The sequence below is a fragment of the Pipistrellus kuhlii genome, unplaced genomic scaffold (genome assembly GCF_014108245.1).
Source record: "Pipistrellus kuhlii isolate mPipKuh1 unplaced genomic scaffold, mPipKuh1.p scaffold_m20_p_9, whole genome shotgun sequence".
NCBI lineage: Eukaryota > Metazoa > Chordata > Mammalia > Chiroptera > Vespertilionidae > Pipistrellus > Pipistrellus kuhlii.
This window is the reverse complement of record NW_023425595.1, coordinates 16,239,664-16,260,199: the sequence shown is the minus strand read 5'-3', so window position 1 is coordinate 16,260,199 and position 20,536 is coordinate 16,239,664. Positions and strand designations below refer to the sequence as shown.

At 42.0% G+C, this 20,536-nt stretch overlaps 1 protein-coding gene across 3 annotated transcripts in view; it reads right to left on the bottom strand.

The window, feature by feature from the left end:
* The window catches only part of BDNF (brain derived neurotrophic factor), a 55,169-nt gene that overhangs the window by 27,158 nt on the left and 7,475 nt on the right, over positions 1–20,536 (bottom strand). The window contains exon 1 of one of the 3 annotated variants that reach the window (XM_036427678.2): positions 7,459–7,802. The exons of 1 other annotated variant lie outside the window; for it this stretch is intronic. Coding sequence is in view for 1 of the 2 variants with exons in the window: in XM_036427681.2 (XP_036283574.1) it covers positions 6,255–6,266 (12 nt within the window). In the remaining variant the exon portion in view is untranslated. Of the gene's footprint in view, positions 1–6,254; positions 6,575–7,458; positions 7,803–20,536 lie in introns of those variants that run through there. One more of the 3 variants, XM_036427681.2, reaches the window with a different exon arrangement.

The window sequence follows — 20,536 nt, the reverse complement described above, 5'->3', positions numbered from 1 at the left end:
CTGTGCATAAGAAATGTTAGAACTAAGCCCACTAAGGGACATTTATCATAGGTACTAGGAAGAAGCAAGTATCATCACGTATATTTCCTCCAATTTTGGTCTTGGCACCAGCAAAACAAATAAATATTTTCCATAATTGTGAAGTCTTGTTATCTACTTTGCTAGTCAGGAACTGAAGCAACTATTAACAATCTACTTGTTCATTCAACAATATTTGTCAAAGCGCCTCCTCTGCTACCAGTGCTGTTTTAGATGCTGGTATGGGAACATACAGAAGTGAATTATCAAATACAGATTCTGTCATCAAAGCATTTTAAGCTACAATAATTTGTAGCGATTGGTTCCTCGTTGCATCACTATGTTTTGGTTCTGACCCAGATGTATATTTTCAGGTATTCCAAGGTTAAGGTAATTATTATAATTCCCTTCTCCTTGTGCTCCCCCCACTCCTTATTGTCTTTGGTGTTTAAAGTCTTGCTATATGTATGAATCTTTATTTTTAAATCTTCCCAAATCATTAATGTTAGAATTAGATCATAGATTTTAAAATAATTCTTAAGGTCTCTCTACTCAACTTATCTAGTGTAATTGCATCCTGGAAAGTGCAATGAATTGCCTGTAGTAAGTGAATAAAATCAGAGACTTTGCATTCAATGCTGCAGGGCATATCCTTGAAAATAATATGTATTAAAGAGGAAACTAGCCCTTATTCCTGGCAGGCTAGTCTACATTTGGCTACTATATTAAAATGCTAAAAGTGTATGTACTGACTTATGGATCTGCCTATTTTAAAATCTCATCTCCAATCCCAAATGTTTATTAAACCCCCACCCCAATACATTCACCCCACAAATCTGAATAGGACATAGTAACTGTGGCCTTGGGAAATGGCTCACACGGCAAGCAACCATTTGGCTGGTAAAGCTGGTGAGTTTGTTCTCTAGGTGGCACTATTACTTCAACTTTCGATGAGCTGTTTAAATTCCTTAAAAATGCCTGTTTATTTCCTTTGTATTTCCATTATAAATATCTTAACTTTATAGATAGCAGTTGTAATTAATGACAGGTTGCCTTCTCATTTTCTTTTAATAGGCCAATTTGAAGTTAAGTGATTTTTAAAAAAATATCATTGTGCATCTCCTAGTTATATTGTCTCGGAATTAAGGAATCTTCCTTTGTCCGCCCTCCTCCCTCCAAAAATGAAGAGGCATGTCAAAAACACAGAAGGTCATCATAAAGCTTCAGTCAGACCAAAGGGAACAAGATGAAAGCACATTTAAGAGCTACTAGGTTCTGGGAGCTTTCAAAATCAGGACATTACTACCATGACAACCAATGAAAGTTCTTTCAAGTGAACCTTTGGGGGAAACTGCATAATGTTCATTACTCTGGCCTCTTTAAGGATCAACTTTTACTTTTTACAGCTGTCCCTGGAGCTTACAATGTACTTTGCTTCCCTCAGTCCTCTCCTGTCCCACACCCAGGCCCCCCGTTGCCTCTAATGGAATCCATCCTCAATTTTTAACGTGTAAATGAGACATTAGGGCAATGAGCCATTTTGTAGCATCCAGGATATTTGTCAGATTTGTTTCACCAAGAGCATCAGTGCCCCAGAGTTCGTACTTGAACGTGAGTAGTTGCATTTATTTTTGATTTTTTTTTCCCAATTAGAGTTGACATTCAGTACATTTTGTATTAGTTTCAGGTGGGCAGCATAATGTTTAGACAATTATAAACTTTGCAAAGTGTTCCCCCTGATATTTCAAGTCCCCTCCTGGCACCACAGAGTTATTATATTATGGACTATATTTCCTATGCTGTACTTTACATCCCTCTGGCTATCACCGTACTTCTCATTCCCTTTGACTTTGTCACCCATTTGCATTTATTTTTTTAAAAATATTTTTTTATTGATTTCAGAGAAGAAGGGAGAGGGAGAGAGAGACAGAAACATCAATGATGAGACTTATTGATGGGCTGCCTTCTGCACACCCCGCACTGGGGATGGAGCCCACAACTGGGGATATGGCCCTTGACCAGAACTGAACCTGGAAGTAGCCCTTGATCAGAATTGAACCTGGAATTGAACCCAGGACCCTTCAGTCCATAGGCCAATGCGCTATCTACCCAACCAAACCTGCTAGGGCTCAACTTGCATTTAAATGAAAGCTTCCATATTTCTCTGACTACTCGGGCTTTTCTACAGAAATGAGAACACCTTCCTGATGTACTTAAGAGAACACACCCATTAAAGGAGTTTATCAAAGTCAGTGTATTAGTGAACTCCGCTGTTTCACCTGGGTCACCAGGGATGGCTCCATGTATTTAATAACAACAGGCCCTAGACTCTGAAGGCTTGACTGTCAGCATTCTGGGAAGCCAGAGATGCATTTAAGTACAAAACTATTTAGGATTAAACAATTCTATGCCTTCAGTGGAATGTTAAGGGAAGTTTGAGGACACATGTGCCTGAGTTTAAAAATACTAAAGCCTTCCTCTGTTTCCAGGGTGCAACCCCACATGCAAATGGCATGTGGATTTCATTTGCCAACATCATTTATTGCTTAACATCACTCCATACCAAACAGAGTAAATGGATGCAGAGCATAACTGGTGAGTTTGCTCATTCCCTTCTGAAGCCCATCTGGGCATATGTTTCATCCTAATAAAGAGAATATATCACAACGCAACTTAACATAACTCTTGCTCCAATGTTTTCTTCCTCCACTGAACAAACAGCCAGCAGTGAAACCTAGAATTCCCTGGAATTCTCTCCTCTCTTCCTATTGAAAATGCACTCACAGTGTGAGATCACAGAGCCTGCCAGTGGGTGAATGACTGCACTAGATGGCTGAGAGTCCTTCAATTAAGCAGCAATTTTGCAATTAGTGGAAACTGAGTGCTCTGTAACAATCGTTTGAAAACAAGCTGAGACGAGTCAGCAATTGCTCTAGTAGAGGGATACATGCACTTGCATTGGGTGATCCCCTCTCATAAACGGAAATCTTTTCACACTGGGAGAGGCAAGCTGGAATGATGTTTTAAGCATCACCATAAATTCAGTATTATGGACAATTGAAATGAGAGTGCCTTTCATTTTTAAAAATGTCCAGAATTGAACTGCATGCTGTTTTCATTCAGGAAGTCTAAAATTGATTTTTTCTTTACTCTAGGACAAACTTCCCAAATCTTAAAAACGGTAATGAACTACTCTGTATAAGGCCTTTGCGTTAGGTATGTCTTAAATATTTTTGAAGCTTTTAGTAGATTGAGTCTCTGACTGAGACCCCAAGCCACTGGTTGTTACATTCCACAAGTTTGCCACCTGGAAATAGGTGAGTGTGTGGTGTGCGTGCTATTTGCAGAAGGTTGTAAAGACAAATGTGAACAAGCTGTTTGCTATACTATCAGGTGGGCGTGCTCAGCGTGCTGTGAGAGCTGAGCAACAAACCAGAGCTATTTATGTTTGAAAGAAATGAGATTATCAATCATCTGCATTTTCACTATTGAAAAGCTAGGACTCAAAGCTCCCAGGAAGGAAGGGATAATTTACATTCGAATGGTGCCCTATTAAGCAGGAAACCCAGGGACTTTGAGCCAGGATTTTAGAAAATTGCATCATTTACAGACACCCCCCCCCCCCCCCCCCCCCACACACACACCAATAAATGAAAATGAAATAGTAATAGTCTAGCACCTCCCCACCCCCTTGGCCATTATGAGAATTAGGCAATTAACTCACGTGATATAAATGTATCATTTGAAGTGATCATTGCATTTTAGGCAAAATAATCACTTTCTTGGTTCCTTTTGTTTGCAAGTCAAAGTAACGCTTATTGAAAGGACATCTTAAAGCAGATTTCCTAAATGCTTTATTTTCTCCATACTTGAAGGTTGACCTACATCTTAAATGACCTTAAATATCCCTTTATAATAAGTAAGATCTCCAGGCACTAATTCAGCTCTGAATGGGCTGTGAAAAGCTCCAAAGGTATGTGAAAAATTACTGTTATTTTGCTTTTAAAAAATGTGATGTCTAAGTGAGTCTGCAATGTTCTAATGTTTCAAAATACGAACGCAAGTCTTGTTTATCTGGAAACCATTTCTTTCTGCTTATATCATTTATAAATAGGAAACATTTTGTAACAACTTAAAATAGCTCTACATACATAACAATTTTCCTGTCATAATACTTATTATCGGTCTATATTTACCACCATTTATCACATTTTGCAAAATAAAGTAGAAGGAAAAAACACACAACGACTTTATGGCTCTGGAATTCCAGTAATGGTGACCAACATGTTTTAAATTCCAGAAAAGGTTATGGTTACATTTCAACAAGTGTCTCTTTCCTTTCTCTTACCTCTACTGCTAGTCCAAAGGTTAACTCACAGAAGAAAAATCTTAAGCAAGGTATTTGCAAAATCAGGGAACAGGAGTTAGTAATTATTTTAAAGGGATGCTGTTTGTTCCCAGGGCCAAAACTTTGTAGTATAACTTTTACATGCAATGTGATCTATGATGTTTAATAATTTGAAACACCATATGCCATAATCTCAGACACCTCCAACATAAAAACAATAATGCTGCATGAGGTAAACATTGAGAATTCCCATGTTTAGACAAATTAAATCTGGAACTATACCTCAATAAATAAAAATGTAAAAAAAAATATGTATATAGGAATGTAATTTTATAAACAAAATTACTTTTGACCTTCCCACAAACTCATATAAAAATAGATTTTTGGATAAAAACAGAGAGAAGTTGTTTTCCAACAATTTGGGCCAGTTTGAAGGCTTCATAATAGCATAACATGCTTTATATGCAGTTAAAAACCAACGTTCCCTATTATATATTGCTTTGCTTTAAAGTGCTGGGAGAATTAATAAACACTCGGAAATATGCTTTTCTTTGCTTCTGGCCAAGAACATTCCTGCACTCTTGTTAGAAAATGTTCACTGGGTACTGCTGACATCACACCTGGAGAACCTTAAAATAAGATCCAGGAAGCCCTCATACACCAACAATCTCAGTCTGTCGAAGCCCCACCAGCGAGGAAAACTTATGGCTTTGGAGTCAAAGACGCGCGAGGAGTCAAAATTCATGAGGAGTCAGAAAGCATCATTCAACAAGTCCCTCCTACCAGCTCCCAAAGGGATCCCCTCAAAGCCTTCCCTTCCCACCTCCCCACCCCCAGGCTCCCGCCCCCAGCCACTGCTCAGGGCAGCTCGGCCGGCAGAGGGCGCCCTCGACCTTCCCTAGCACCGCTCTCCCCGCCCCCTCTTCCTCCTCGCCCCTCCACCCGCGTCCCTCCAGTCCGCTCCACCCCAACGCGCACACACACACACAGCATCCTCCGACTGCGACTCGGGGGTTATCCCAGCTGCCGTTAGGCCCTCTCCTCCCCATCCCGTCCCCCTCCTCCGCCCCCCAGTCTGCAATCCTCCCGCTCTGCCCGTCGGGCATAAAGCCCCCAACCAACCCCCGGGCTATTTCTTTCCAGGCACAGCTCACTCACCCCTTCCTTCTTCCCTGCTCTACGTCCCCAGAGACACACCGAGTCAGGGCATTCCCCCCCAAAGACAAAAGTTTTACTTCCCGGGAAGGAGAGCTACAGGAGGGGCGCGGGGTGGGGAGCGGTGTGGGCACCGCCAGCCCCGGAGGTCCGCAGCCTCTGAAGCTTCCAGCTGCGGGGGTGCCTCAAGTTTTCCCACAAACGTGGGCATAGGACCTGCATCTGTCCTTATGGGTCCCAACTCCTGGGAAGCAGGTGACACTGTGCCGCCGGATGGAGCCCTGGGGTCAAGCCCCTCTCCCCCAAATCTTCGCGGGTACCACCCAACCCAAGGGAAAGATTTATATGTCAGTCTCCACCCCGTCCCCTCAGTTAGAGCCCCCCGACAGCTGGAGCCCTACATCTCTCTGGGGACCCGTCTTCTGTTCGAAGAGGTTTTCGGGGATCCCCGGGGTGCCGTCTTCGCTCCCGTCGGGCAGTTCCGTGTCTCCCCCTAGGCTTTCTCTCCCCCACCCCAGGGCTTCCTGGGGTCCCTCTCCTTGCGGGTCCCGGCTGCGCCTCTGGATCTTGCGATGAGAGAGAAGGCAGCGCAGGAACAACTCCGCACCACCCTCTCCTCCTGGAGGGGACGAAAGTTCTGGTCTCTTCCCACAACTTCGGGGCCCCGAGGAGGCAACTTCCCCCCGCGAACCGGCGGCTGCCGCCCCGCGCCCCGCGCCCCGCGCCCGCCTACCTCGGGGTCCATACAGAGCTCACGGGTCCCCGGCGGCGGCGGAGTCACATCGTTGTCCCGCTCCCGGCCCCTGCGCCCCGGCCCGGTCCCCGTCGCGGAGCCGCCGGCCGCCCGCCCGCCCCAAAGCAGGGGTGGCCGCTGCGGTCCAAGGGTCTCATCCAAGCTCCGCGTGGGGGGTGCGGGGGGCGCGCGGAGCGGGGCTACTCGGCTCCGCCCGGGAGCCCGGGGGGCGCGGGACAGCGAGCCGGAGGGTGCGCCCGGGGGCGGCGGCGGCAGCGATCGGGAGCTCCAGCCTGCACCCCGAGCTCGGGTCAGACATCCTTTAGCCCTTCGGTTGCGCTAGGATTGGTCCAACGGCGCCGCCCCCCCCCCCGCCCCCTCCCCCGGCCATCTCTTCCCCCGCCTCCCGCCCCGCTCCCCCGCGCCTCCGACACCAGTGCGGGGCGGCCGCTCGCAGGGAAGGGAACGGCGGCCGCTTAAAGGGAACGCCGCGCCTTTTCCTCGCCCCGGCTCACCCCCCCGGGACTCCCGGGGCGCCCCCCGACCCCACCTGCCCCGGGGCCCGGAGATGGAGCCCCACGAGTCCCGTGCCCGCCTGGGCGCCTCGGCAGGACGCGCGCGCAGTGCCCGCCCCTCCTAAGGGAGCCCGAACCCCCGCCCGGGGGAACCCCGAGTCCCGCGCCCCAGGCGGAAACCCCGGCAGCGCGCGCGGGGGCGGGAGGGAGCGGGTGCTCTTGCGGCGCCCTGAGGGGTCCTGCTGTCCCCTCTCCGGGAACTCCCGCCGCCCCATCCCGGCACCCAAGTTCTGCGGGAGAGGGCGCGCGCTCCCCCGGCCACAGACACACCTTCCCGCACCGCGGAGCCGGCCTGCGCGGGGACACAATGAACGTGCCCCGAGTGGGGAGGGGGGGCCCACGGGTGTACCCCTCTGCCTCCAACACGCTGGCCGAACGCGAGTTCGCGCACCGACCTCCCCGGAGTTTGCCTAATAGGAATCCAATCAAGATAATAACGGTATTCCTTATTCATGAACGCCCCCAGATAGCGTTACACCAAGTTACTTGCCCCAGCCAGGCAGTCAAGGCAATGACAGAGAGCTCGCTAGAGCCACAAGCTTTCTAGCCTGAACAAATAAAAGGGGGAAAAAAAAAAGAAGAAAAGAAAAGAAAAAGAAAACGGAAAGAGAAAGATAGAAGAAACCCACCTTTTCAGGCACTCCTTGTCAAAGTAAACATCAAGGCAGCTGCTCTAGTGAAGACTTCCGCGGATCCCAAAACTCCAAGACTAATTTTTTTTTTCCTCTCCCACGTCCCCTTTCGTTCAAGAGAAGGGGGGTGGGTGTGGGGGGCGCAAGTCGTGGGTACCAGGTCCGTACTCCTGGTTCTGCAGCAAAGTTAAATTATTGACCGTGGAACTCGCATGGCGGAGGGAACACTCGCACCCCCTGAGCGCGGAGCTCCATTTGATCTCGGCGGAGGCAGGGAGATGTCATGCTCGCCCGCCTGCGGGGGGAGCGGCAGCGCCAGCAGCCCTGGCGGCGGTGAATGGGAAAGTGGGTGGGAGTCCACGAGAGGGCTCCACGGTGCCTTGACGCGCGCTGTCATATGATACCTCCGCTGCCTCGAAATAGACACTCTAGTGCACGAATTACCAGAATCAGAATTCAGCGCATTTAAAATGATACATCTTTTATTAGAAGAGTTCCGTTCCAGGCATCGCATGGCTTTGCAGATGTTTTCACTTCCCTCCACAGCAAACTTACACACATAAAGCAAGCCTTTTAAATGATGAACCTGGGCAGCAAGGATAAAAAGCCTTCTGTTTTAAGGGGGGGGGGGGGGTTGGGAGGGTGGAGTGGAGGGAGCAATTGGCTCAGTGGATCCTCCCCTCGCCCATCCCCTCCCCCTAGCTTTTCTGCTAGCAAACAAGTCTTTCCCGTTCATATTTGCCAGTGGCCCAGACCCTTGGAGAGAATGAACGTGGCTAGGGTCCAAGGACCAATTTCAATTTGCCACTGGAAGAACGCTGCCGAGCGTCTACGGAGGTTCCTGCATTAAAGCTGAGTTTTCTTCCCATTAGTTCGACCGTACGCGCGAGGACAGACCTTACATTTCAGAACAAGGAACAGGAGGGCAGTACTTAACTTGGAGTCACTGGACCTGCTCCCAGCACGAAGATCACCTGGGTGCCTGTTAAAATGCAGATTTCTCTTCCAGACAAGGTGACTTAGTGGGGGTGGGGCAGGGTCCAGGGGTTCGATTGAACGGGAACCCCAAACAATTCAGATGCAGAAAACCTGAGGTCACGCTTTAAAGAAATACTCTTTCTTAAAAGATACAAAATGGAGCCAGAGGAATCTCCCATCCCCCTCCCACCTTGGGGTAGGCAGTTTTGTGTGTATGTGCATTTTTTTCTGAACTCTCAAAGACATTTGACCTAATAATTGCTGTAAGAATTTCCCTAAACACTCCAACCTTAATTTGGGGAAAGGGGAAGATTTATAAACAGTTTCCTTTCCTGGACCCTCTTGCGGTTATCAAGAATGTGCTGTGGAACCGAATATATATAATGTTAATATATACTCAGTTCAGTTTACCTAAGGATTTACAGTTAACAAAATGAGTTCGCTTTTATTAGCTGTTTTAAAGCGTCGAAGGACCAGTGACAGAAAATATTATTCTCATTTTATAAACGAAGAACCAGAAGCTCAGTGTCACGGGGGGGGGGGGGGGGGGGAAGAGGGTGGGGGAGGGCGCCCAAGTCACGTGACTAAATGCCAATGGACTCAGGAACTCCAGCTAGAACATCCCCACTCCAAAATAAGCGAAGCTATTTGTTCCTTGGAAGTGTTATCAGGAGGTGTGATGATCCAGAGCATCTTGGCAAATTGTTGGACCGAAGAGTCAAATTATTCAAATATACGCATATTCTTAGAGTGTTACACATTTAGCTTTGCACCTCTGTCAACTTGACGGAACACATGACCAATACAAATTCCCCTACTGCACAGATGGTGATGTTTATTAGGGAACAGTCAATGTATGTGAAATATGCAGGCTAGCCAGAAGCAATAAAGGACAGAGGGCATGAATCTGGGCTTGCCCCCCTCAAAGAACCTCTATATTGATTCCCAGGGGTGTGGGCTGAATGCAGACACAGTTCCTTTTAATATTGTGAAACCATTTAAGAGGCTGGCTTTATAAGTAAATAAGAAATACTTGTACTACTTTATAAAACACAAGAAGAGTCCTACCCTAAACTTGTGTGTGTGTGTGTGTGTGTGTGTGTGTGTGTTTATTAAACTTTATGATAGCTTCAAACAGATGCTCACTCTCCAGCTTTACGTTTGCTTGAAAATGAGTTCTTTCCTCCAGGTTTTTAAAAATATATATATTTTATTGATTTTTTTACAGAGAGGAAGGGAGAGAGATAGAGAGCCAGAAATGTCGATGAGAGAGAAACATCAACCAGCCGCCTCCTGCACACCACCCCACCGGGGATGTGCCTGCAACCAATGTACATGCCCCTGACCTGAATCAAACCTGGGACCTTTCAGTCCGAAGATCGATGCTCTACCACTGAGCCAAACCAGCTTCGGCTCCTAAAGGTTTTTAAGTTCAGTTGCAATTTACTCCCTTCCTGAAAAATATCTGGCAAGTGAACAGCAGGAATCTTAGCAGCCTTCTCAATGCTGCTCGATTAGAAATGATGGCCAATCTTTTACCTGCTCAGTTCACATTGCCACATCTGCATTTCTGCTGAAGAAGAAGGAGGAGGAGGAGGAGGAGGAGGAGAAAAGGTGTTCTCATTTCTGAGACTCTGGTTGTGTCTGTGGCCAATCTTCTTCTTTCTACTTTTCCTTGACATTATTCAAATAAGTGTTTGTATCTTTACTTTCCAGTGTGTGGTGCAGTTTCACTGAGGAAACGGCAGAAGAGTCAGAAGTAGCAGAAATATTTAGAATTTTTTTTTTTTAAAGATCAACTGCCAATTTAGATAAACCTTCTAATGAATCAGACCTCTTGACATTTCTGAGTGCTTACAAACTTTGAGTTGTAATTATAGTGTTTTACCAGACTTAAAACACTTGCCTTAAAAGTGCATCTTAAATTCAAAAGCAATGACACCAAGATGAACTAAAGTTGTACCAGTGCCTTATATGGAATTCTAAATGTTTTTTATTTGTTTAATTCAGGTAACATCTAGAATGTTCAAGGTCTAAGGTCAAACTTTTTACAAATTATTTTCCCATGGTGATGCTGAAGAAAAGCTTCACTGCTTGAAAAGAAAATGCTCCCTATTTCACTTTGGGGGCTTAAAAATTAATTTTGAATTTTTAAAAATTTTATTTATTTATTTATTTATTTATTTATTTATTTATAATATATTTTATTGATTTTACACAGAGAGGAATTGAGAGGGACAGAGAGTTAGAAATGTAGATGAGAGAGAAACATCGACCAGCTGCCTCTTGCACACCCCCCGCTGTGGATGTGCCCGCAACCAAGGTACATGCCCTTGACCGGAATCGAACCCGGGACCTTTCAGTCTGCAGGCCGATGCTCTATCCACTGAGCCAAACCAGTCCCGGCTAATTTTGAATTTTGACCTTTTCTTATTTTTTTATTATGGTCTAATACAATGCTAACCCTAGAAAGACAAAGTTGAGGATTAAAAAAATGTGAATTCCCATCTATTCTTGTCAGGAAATATATACTTATCTTCATTATCCATGTGGGAACAGGGGCAGTAAGCTCAGATTTGACATTGACATACTTTTTTCTATTAATAATTTTAATTGGCTGAGGTCAATTTTAGTATCACTATAAGCATCTATGTTTAATTATGTTTATTTAGGCTTCCTAGTTACTGCTGCCTTCAGTCTCCTTGCAAAACAAAAGGAACAAAGAGTTGTTTAGAATCAAATTAATTGACCTCAAAAACTGCTGAAAATTGGAGTAAGTAATTAGCATAAGGAAAACAATAAGCAAACAGAAAACTCTCCTGCTGAGCAGAGTGGCAAAGATATTTTCAAATTCATGCTGGATGATGTCAAAGGCCCAATTCAACACTGAGCTATGTCACGCACAGTTCTCCAAATTACTAAGTGAGTACTGTCCTGAGAAAAATCTCAAGGGAGAAATCATATCCCTGTTCATTAGATGGCACCATCACGTGAGGTGTACTCCTCCACAAGCTTTTAATGTATCATAAGGACAGCTCCATAGCCTCCTCAAATGTGTCCCAATTGGTCAACACCTGTTACAGGAACTATGTAACCAGGCATGGCCGTTATTTACAAACAAAAGAAAGGAGCCACGGGAAAACAATGTTAGAAGGGCCAAGATTAGAAGGATAGACAAGAAGGTAAAACATCGGTCCCATCTGGATCAAGAAATTCAGCAAAAAAGCCATTACACAACAACTGAGACGAACCCCCAAACACACGAGAGTCATCAATTTGTAACCCTCCACATTACTGGATTTTCCCTGAGGGCATTTAAAAATGAATGGTGAAGAATACACTGGTTTACTAGTTGTGATGTTCCTGTAAGCATGATCAAACGGGATGTAATTGTGGACGCAGGACAAAAGTTAGAGCTGACAATGATAAATGATTGTGGTGTTTGTTGGTTTTACTGGGAGAAACGCCATGGGAAGAATTAGGAAGTTTAAACCAAAGGGTTTTAGGACATTGAAACAGATTATAAAGAGCAGATTACCTTACTTTTGAGAGCCAACTATTGAGGTTGTGTGGTGATTGGGGTAAGAGATTTTCTAACATTAAATTTTGTATTCTTCATAGGGAAAGCTAGGAAGGTTTGCAAAAAGATAATTTAGAAAAAAATAACTGAAATTCCCAAAGTCATATTAAAGAATTATATTAAGAATTAGGCCGAAACTGGTTTGGCTCAGTGGATAGAGCTTCAGCCTGCGAACTGAAAGGTCCCCGGTTTGATTCTGGTCAAGGGCATGTATCCTGGTTGCAGGCACATCCCTAGTGGGGGGGGGGGTGCAAGAGGCAGCTGATCTATGTTTCTCTCATGTTTCTCTCACATCGATGTTTCTAACTCTCTACCCCTCTATTTTCCTCTCTGTAAAAAAATCAATAAAAATATATTTTAAAAAGAAAAAAGAAAAATAATTCGGCCTCTTTTCATGTGATTCTGAATCTATAATACACAGTATCTTTCTTCCTTTCTTTCTTTCTTTCTTTCTTTCTTTCTTTCTTTCTTTCTTTCTTTCTTTCTCTTTTCGTAGATCTTTAATTTTTATAGAGAGGGGAAGAAAGAGGAGGAGAGAGAGAAACATCAATATATAGATCAGGCTGCCTTTGGAATGCCCCACAGTGGGGATTGAACCCACAGCTGGGGCATGTGCCTCAAACCAGAAATTGAACTGACAATCCTTCCATGTGCAGGGTGATGTACAACCAACTGAGTGCCTATCTTTGATGGTCTTTTTGATGAAGGACCTGGGCAGGATGTGCAACTGGCTCTCTTGTGCAAGTCCTCTAGATAGCACAGCCATGGTGGAAATAAAATCTCCCATAGCATATGTGTGGTAGCAAAGATCAGCCTTTAGATTTGTCTAGCATAGTGGTCAGCAAACTTATTAGTCAACAGAGCAATTTGCCAACCAGTGGTCTAGCATTCAGAATCATTTGGAAACATCTGAAACTCTTGACTTTTTCAATGGCAGTTTACCTCCAGTTTAATGCCTTCATAACTACAGTCCTTCAAATGATGAAAACTTGCTGAGCACCTTACAGCCAGACACTATTCTATTGACCATGATACAGGCAGATGAATAAAATATATTTAAACTCTGAAGGGCCTCAATTTCTAGAATATAAGACTTGTCTTTGAATCCACTTGGGCCACTTGTCAATTAAAGGTAGGAATTTTGTTTTGCCGTAGGTTTGGTGTATAGGAAGATGAGCATCAGCATGCTCCTCGTGGTCAGGGGGTAGTAGTGATGGACAAGAAACTTGTTCCCAAACCTGGAAGGGCCCACCACCTTGATCAGTGCTTTTATTACCCTGATTAGCAATGTTTTACAAAAATGGACAAAGGACAAAGGGATGGGGGTGGAGGGATTGGTAGAGAGAAAATGAGACAGTTCAGGCAAATAACTTTTCCGAGTATGATTAGGTCGTTATAAAACAGTGGATTCAAAAGAGATCTCAAGAGATTATCTCATCTTCCTCATGACTCACAGGCCTATCATTGCAGATCAGGGAAGTATAATAGACCACTCATCCTTTTTCTGAGGACCTTTCTTAGAATCCAGCAATTCTAGTGCTTGGAAGTTCCCACTTGTAACACATTTTTGTTCTCGTTGTAATTTATACCTTATTACATTTTATCCAACCTTACTGAAGATGGAGAACAGCTGCTTACTAACCTCCTTGTGCTATTAAGTCACCACTCAGACTTTTCTCATAGCAAGAAATCGGATCTCACAACCTTTCTTCATAAACTCCAACTTCCAATGCATTAATCTTTCCCTTGGTCTACCCTGGACTTCCTCCAAGATCTCCATATTCTTCTGAAAATGTGGAGTCCCAAACTAGACATATGTGTGAAATTATCCAGGGCTCAGGAAACATGGGAGTCATGAATTATCTGAACACAGCTGTTGGGAAAAACTAAAGGGAAGATTCAATCAGATGGACAAATCCTCTTGCAACTTGGAGACAGAAGTAGTTGTTTCATAAAAAGATGAGCCTTTATGTTAAAGTTATATCTTCTAACCTTAGTATTTAGAGGAAGTGTTTTTCAAAATAAACAGATCTTGATTGGGACATTTGAGTTTGCTTCTTTTACTTTAAAAAAAATTGTACTCCATTTAATTTCTCAAGTTGTAGGCCTTCAATTGTTAAATTGGATAGTATTTAATTTGATGTAATTTAAATGTAATTTTGTTAGTGTTTATTTTGATGCATAATTTATTTCAGAAGGTAAGGTCTACAAAAAGTTTGAACTTTTTTCTAAATTCAACCATTGGGTCCCCCCCCACCTTTCCCCCCCTCCCCCCACAAAACCTAATTAGAATGGTATAAGACTAAGTTGAGGTCCATAAAAGAGAATTATTATAAACTGCATGATACCCAGCATTAAGTTTACCTGATTATTTCACTTGTCAGGTACAGCTCCATTATGATCTCACAATCCAAAGTGATCAAAGAGTTTGGGCCTTCTAATTCTTGATAACCTAGCTGAAAGCATGGGATCAGCAGAAATGCCATTCCCACTATTCATGGCTGCCAGTTCAGGACACGTTTAGGGTATTCAATGGTAACTGCAAAATCAAGCAGGTAGTTCCAAGAAGAAATTAGGCCAGACATGGAACAGAATCAGCACTCAAAAAAGATAGTGGGTAAGAGAGGAGAACATTTATTTCCCCTGCATAATATTATTTTGAGAAGTTGTCAAGGGATTCTGAGACCAAAAGATGAACAAGAGCATTTGCTGTAAGTAGGAACTTCTGGACCCTTAGTTTATCAGTGCAGGGCACCACAGAGTGGTGAGTCTAGCTGAACCTAAGAAAAGGTGATGTTGATGTAGATGGACAGGACAAATACAATGCTTCATGAAGTTGAGGATATAGGGATAGAGAGATGGGGTAAAATGAGAAATGAATGGGGGAGCACATGCATTTAAATTCCAAGACATCCCTCCCCTCCTTCCTCCTTCCTCCTCCTGCTTCTGGGCATGACTCAGTGGTTATACAGTGACCTACAAAACAGGAGGTAGGTTCAATTCCTGGTTAGGACACATGCCCAGGTTGTGGGCTTGATCCCCAGTGGGAGGCAGCTAATCAGTGATTCTCTCTCATCATTGATGTTTCTATCTCTCTCTCCCTCTCCTTCCTCTCTGAAATTAATACATATATATTTAAAAAAAATTTAGTCATTGCATATATGTACTCAGGGAAACTCATTTTTCTCTGTTTGGACAGTAGTCATGACATGGGAGAGGGGACAATGTATGTGAGGTGACAGTGTGTAGGGCCTGAAAATATCAAATTTTAAAGTAAGATGTTGATTACATCATACAAATTAAAAATATTTTGGGATGCAAATTCAGACCACAGTCAGTTTTTCTCAAGACAGCCTTCATGTTGAATTAGAAAAATGAAGACCCCAAACTTATAACCAATTTCATGCCTCACACAAATGTGGGTTAGATTGAGAATCTTTTATATCATAGATATAGTTTTCTTAGAAGCTTTGGGGAGAGTGAGTCAATACTATCGTATTTTCTGACTTTTTCAATAAAAAAGTAATATATTTCTAACATCTTTAGTTTAAAAAAGTGTTTTCAGGATAAACAACTGAAGTTAAGTTGCATTGCTCATTGCTTTATGTCTTTACCAAATGCTAATTTGAATTATCATTGTCACATAATAAACATATTCTTATGGCATTACAACCAGATTGTGGATGTTGATCATCTTAGAACTACTTTGCAAACCAAATTTTCATTGCCTTCCATTTTATCTGCTCACAAAACTAATTAAAGTAAGTAAAAATAAGTTGAATTCCATTAAAGAGAATCATGCTAACTCGCCTATATGATACCAATTTATCTGAAAAAATATCTAGAAGTTTGACATATTCTTTTTTTTTACACTTTGCTTGACTAATTACCAATTTGTTCTAATATTATTTTTTATTTTGGTAATTTATAGTTATTATTTATATAAAGAATTTATAAAGTATCTAATTTACCCTCCAATTAATTGATGTTTAAAAGAACCCAACTTCAGAACAGTATTTAATAATAGAAATTAATCACAAAAGTGGAATTATATGTATAGGTACCATATGAAGAACAAAGAAATAGACTTGAAGAATATTTTTTGAAAAGTAACATGGGTTAAAAAAATATAAAGTTTAAATTAGTAAATATTAACTAACATTTTTAAGACTAGGGATTTTAATAAGTACAATTACTTTTAGAATGCCTCCCTTATTTCTTGATCTTTTTGAAGAAAATAAATAAATTTTTTATTTCATTTTTTTAGGGAGAGGAAAGAGAAAGCTACAAGAATTTTGTTACTGAAAGATATATAAAGCTGTTGTCAAATATCATGAAAGAATCTAGAACCAAATGAAGTTAAGTCAAAACACAGAAAATAGTAAAGGAATTAATGAAAACTTGAGGTTTCAATTCATCTTAACTTGTGTCTCAATAATCATTAAGTAACTATGAAGTGTTGAGAAACTTCACGATTAGATTTGTCCTATCATTTTAAAATTAATATTTATTAGCATGCTATTGACATTTTTGTTAATTATACTTACAGTTTAGTAATTAATCCAAGTTAGATACAAAACATTTCATTTTGAAAATCAAAATACTTAAAATCTTGTACAAACTTTCCATTATTTTCTTACTAATAACCTGGTGCATGGATTCGTGCACGTTGAAAGGAAATTAATTAGAAGGTGGCTGGCAGGGCAGGACTGGGTGAGATGGTCCAGACATGTCCTGGTGCCAACCTCCTGTTGTCCCTCCCAGAGTCTGCTGAGTGAGCAGGGTCTCTCCAGCAGGTGGGGTCCCTCAGCCTGGCCTTTGGGGATGGAGCTGAAACTGGCTCTCCGACTTCCCCTGAGGGGTCCCAGAGTAGAGAGGGCACTCTGTAACGTTGCTGTCTTACATGGTGTGGAATGCAAAGGCAAGTGTACAGTAAACCAGATTCGGGGCCAACAGTGCCCCAGCAACATAACCCTTGGGGTCAAAGGTGGAATCGTGCAGCACTGAAATAGGAATCAGGCTCCCTCCTCTCTGGTTTCAGGGTGGATCACCAGAGAACCACCTCTGCCAAGTCACTGCAGCTCAGCAGTTCCTACGTTGAGCATCTGCCCCCTAGTGGTCAGTGTGCATCATAACGACCAGATGGATGATCCGACACTTAGCATGTTAGCCTTTTATATATAGATGTTATATTGGAAAAAAGAAGAAATATCAATGTAGTATGATTTTAAGGCCCATAGTGTAGTCAATAGTAGTCAAGAGAATTTGGGTCCTCATTTAAACTTTATTATTTTTGGCCATGTGACCTGGGCAAGTCACTTCACTAGCCCAAGCTTGTTCACATAGATACTATAAGTTCCATAGACATGGTGGTTGAAGTTGCGAGAGTTTCACTACAGTGCATCTCAGCTACTCAGTCAATAAAATGAGGCAGTGGGCTATTAGCTGTAACCACTTGTCAAGTCTGGCAGCACATTCAGACCTTAGCTCAAAAAGAACAGGTGACCCAGGTGATTTCAGTGCACCAGGATAGCCAATGAGTTAGATCATCTCTAAGGTGCTTTTTGTAAATTTGGACTCCTTTCAGGAACTGCAAATCATCTGGTAAACTAAACTTGGATCTTATGTAATTATTTCCCCTAAAGTTAGAGCCTCAAGCCAAGGTAAGGATTCATACTCTTCTTTGATTCTCTACATGACTTTGGCAGCTCTGCAAAAATCACTGACTTGTGCTGTCCAAGACTTAAACCAGTATGCATCCAATCCCTCATTTAAAACCACATCTTTCTAGGATTTGCTTTCCAGGAGGGAGATGGATGACATTTATCGGGAAGATGCCCAAGTAGCTATGTAACTCCCTTACCCAGACCATGTCCCAGCTTAGTTTCTAGAGCTGGTGTTCTGAGTCCTGAGTTGATGCAAATACACAAAGGACCCAGACACCAATTCTTGGCATTCTCCCAAATGAGATGCTATTTCCAAAGAAGTTCCAAGTTTGGAGTGGAGTCTTCTGAGTAAGAACATTGAATTGCACAAGGAAATCCAATAAACATTTTAGTCCCCAGCAGGGAGTGTAAGCCTTGTAATTATGTTTAGCTTTGTGCTTGTCCATCCTATTCTTGTCCATATCTGTAAACAACATGTTAGCTTTGGAGATTTGTCATTCACTATGTTTCTGGAGAGGGCATTTCTCACAGCATCTGCAGTGCTATAGTCACTAACAATTTGAAAAGGCAAATTTATGAAATGGTCTCTAAACACTCTACATCCTAATGTAAACAATTTATAACATTTCTTACTCAATAACTCTCAGGAGTCAATTAACTTGGAACTGTCCTAAACAAGTTAAGAAAGGAATTAGACATTATCCATTGGGTTGATAAAATAAAGTAAGTGGAAGAAAGAATGTGCAGGTGAAGAGTTTTAGATACTAATCTTTCTCTTCAGCGAGTATATATTTATTTCTGAAAATTATCTTTCCTACTAGTGTTTTAAACATGACAACAATGATAATAATAACAGCCAAGATCACACAGGAATTTACAGATTCACTTACTGATTAAAAGAAAGGGGGTTGCAATACACGGATCTGGGTTTCAGTCAAGCTTTGCTACTTATTGGCTCTGCTAACTTAGGAATAGTTAATTTGTTAACAGATGCCTCTGTTTCCTTATCTTTAAAATGGGAATAACAATAATCTCTGCCTAGAAAGATTGTTGAGAGGGTTCAATTAACTATGAAAATGTAAAATACTCACTACGATGAACTCAATAAAGTTAGATTTTATTATTCATTTATTCGACCCTTAGAAATTTTTAAAAATATTGTCACTCTCCCAATTTCGTGACTGTGAAAATGGAACTTCAAAAAAGATAGGTGACAATTAGTGGGTTGAAAGTCTTTCATTAGTTAGATTCACTATAATTCTAAAACAGCACTTGTGGCCACTAATTTTGAGATTCTCAAACATCTCACAGGGTTGTGGTGAATGAAGATCTTGTAACAAAATGCATGTGCAAACCTAAAAATGAGAAACCCAAAGCAAACCTGTGTGGCAGCTACTAGAGAGGGAGACATGATTTTATACTGGACTTTGGAACCAGAAAACTTTAAGTTGAACTTTAGCTTTTCCAATTAATGTTTGCTATATAATTTGGAGTAAATTACTTAAACTCTCAGTTTCCTTATGTATACAAGTAGAATATAATCTATCTCAGAGAGATGCTTTGGGATTTACTTAATATATGTCAAATGCAAAGCAAAGAATTCGGTGCTGGGCAAATGCAAAATAAATGTTGTCCCATTCCATCATAATTTTCATATACTTTTTCATAGTTTAATAACAATAAAAATGATGTCTTCATAGTCTGTCGAGGTTAGTGATTACAAAGCCCATGCTAACATTCCCCAAGGAGAAAAATACCAAGGCCTTTCTGAAACACTGATTATGAAAGTTGGGGGATAAAGATGTTCTTACTGGAGTAGATAAAAGCAGAAGAAACCATGGTTTTCTACCAAACTAACGAGAACCATAATGAGCATGCACAGTAGAGATCCCTCTGTTTTCCATTCACTCACTCTGCAATATCCTATTCAAAAAGCTTTAGATTGCAGAAACAGGTTTGGCTCAGTGGATAGAGCGTCAGCCTGCAGACTGAATGGTCCCGGATTCCATTCCTGTCAAGGGCATGTGCCTTGGTTATGGGCACATCCCCAGTAGGGGGCGTGCAAGAGGCAGCTGATCAATGACTTTGATGTTTCTATCTCCTTTCCTCTCTGTAAAAAATCAATAATATATATATATACATACATACATATATATATATATTTTTAAAGCTTTAGATATTTATGGAGCCTGTCTATAGTCACCCAATTTGGGTATTTCTTTCCACAGTCACTTGATTACCTCGGGAGAGTAGGTAGTTGATAGTTTTCCTTAAAGCTAGAGATAAGGTAAATCAGTTCCAACTCCTTGTGGTTCTGATATGTTTGGAATTTAGCCTATTCTGAAGAAATTTCTAAATTCCAAAACATTCTAAGATGCACTGTGGGCACAAAGATCACAGAGCATTATTTTTGTTCTTGCTATTTAGGACAATTGATTAGATTCCCCTTTTCCAGGGTGAGAAGATTTTAGAGTGCCTTGGACATTCACTCAGAGGTTAAATATTAGCAGAGCACCTTCTGTCTCCTGTGGTAGTCCAGAAATGACCACAACTGGTCCAAATGTCTCATGTACGCCACATTATCTCCTAGGTTCAGACTGAGCTGTTGAATTCAGAGGTCACATGTTGCTAAACTGCTGTTTTTTAGAAACTAGAGTAGCTTTTTATTTTTAAATTAATTCTTTGAAATATATTTTGCCATTGTCTAAAATAGAATTCAAGGTTGATGTTGGTCATGCCTAGTACATCAGAAGTTATTTTAAATATGGCATCTTTGTAAAAGTCAATAGCTGCCTCATCAAAGGGCAATTACGTCCAGTGTAGGCGGCTGTGCCAATTGTTTTTGAACCAC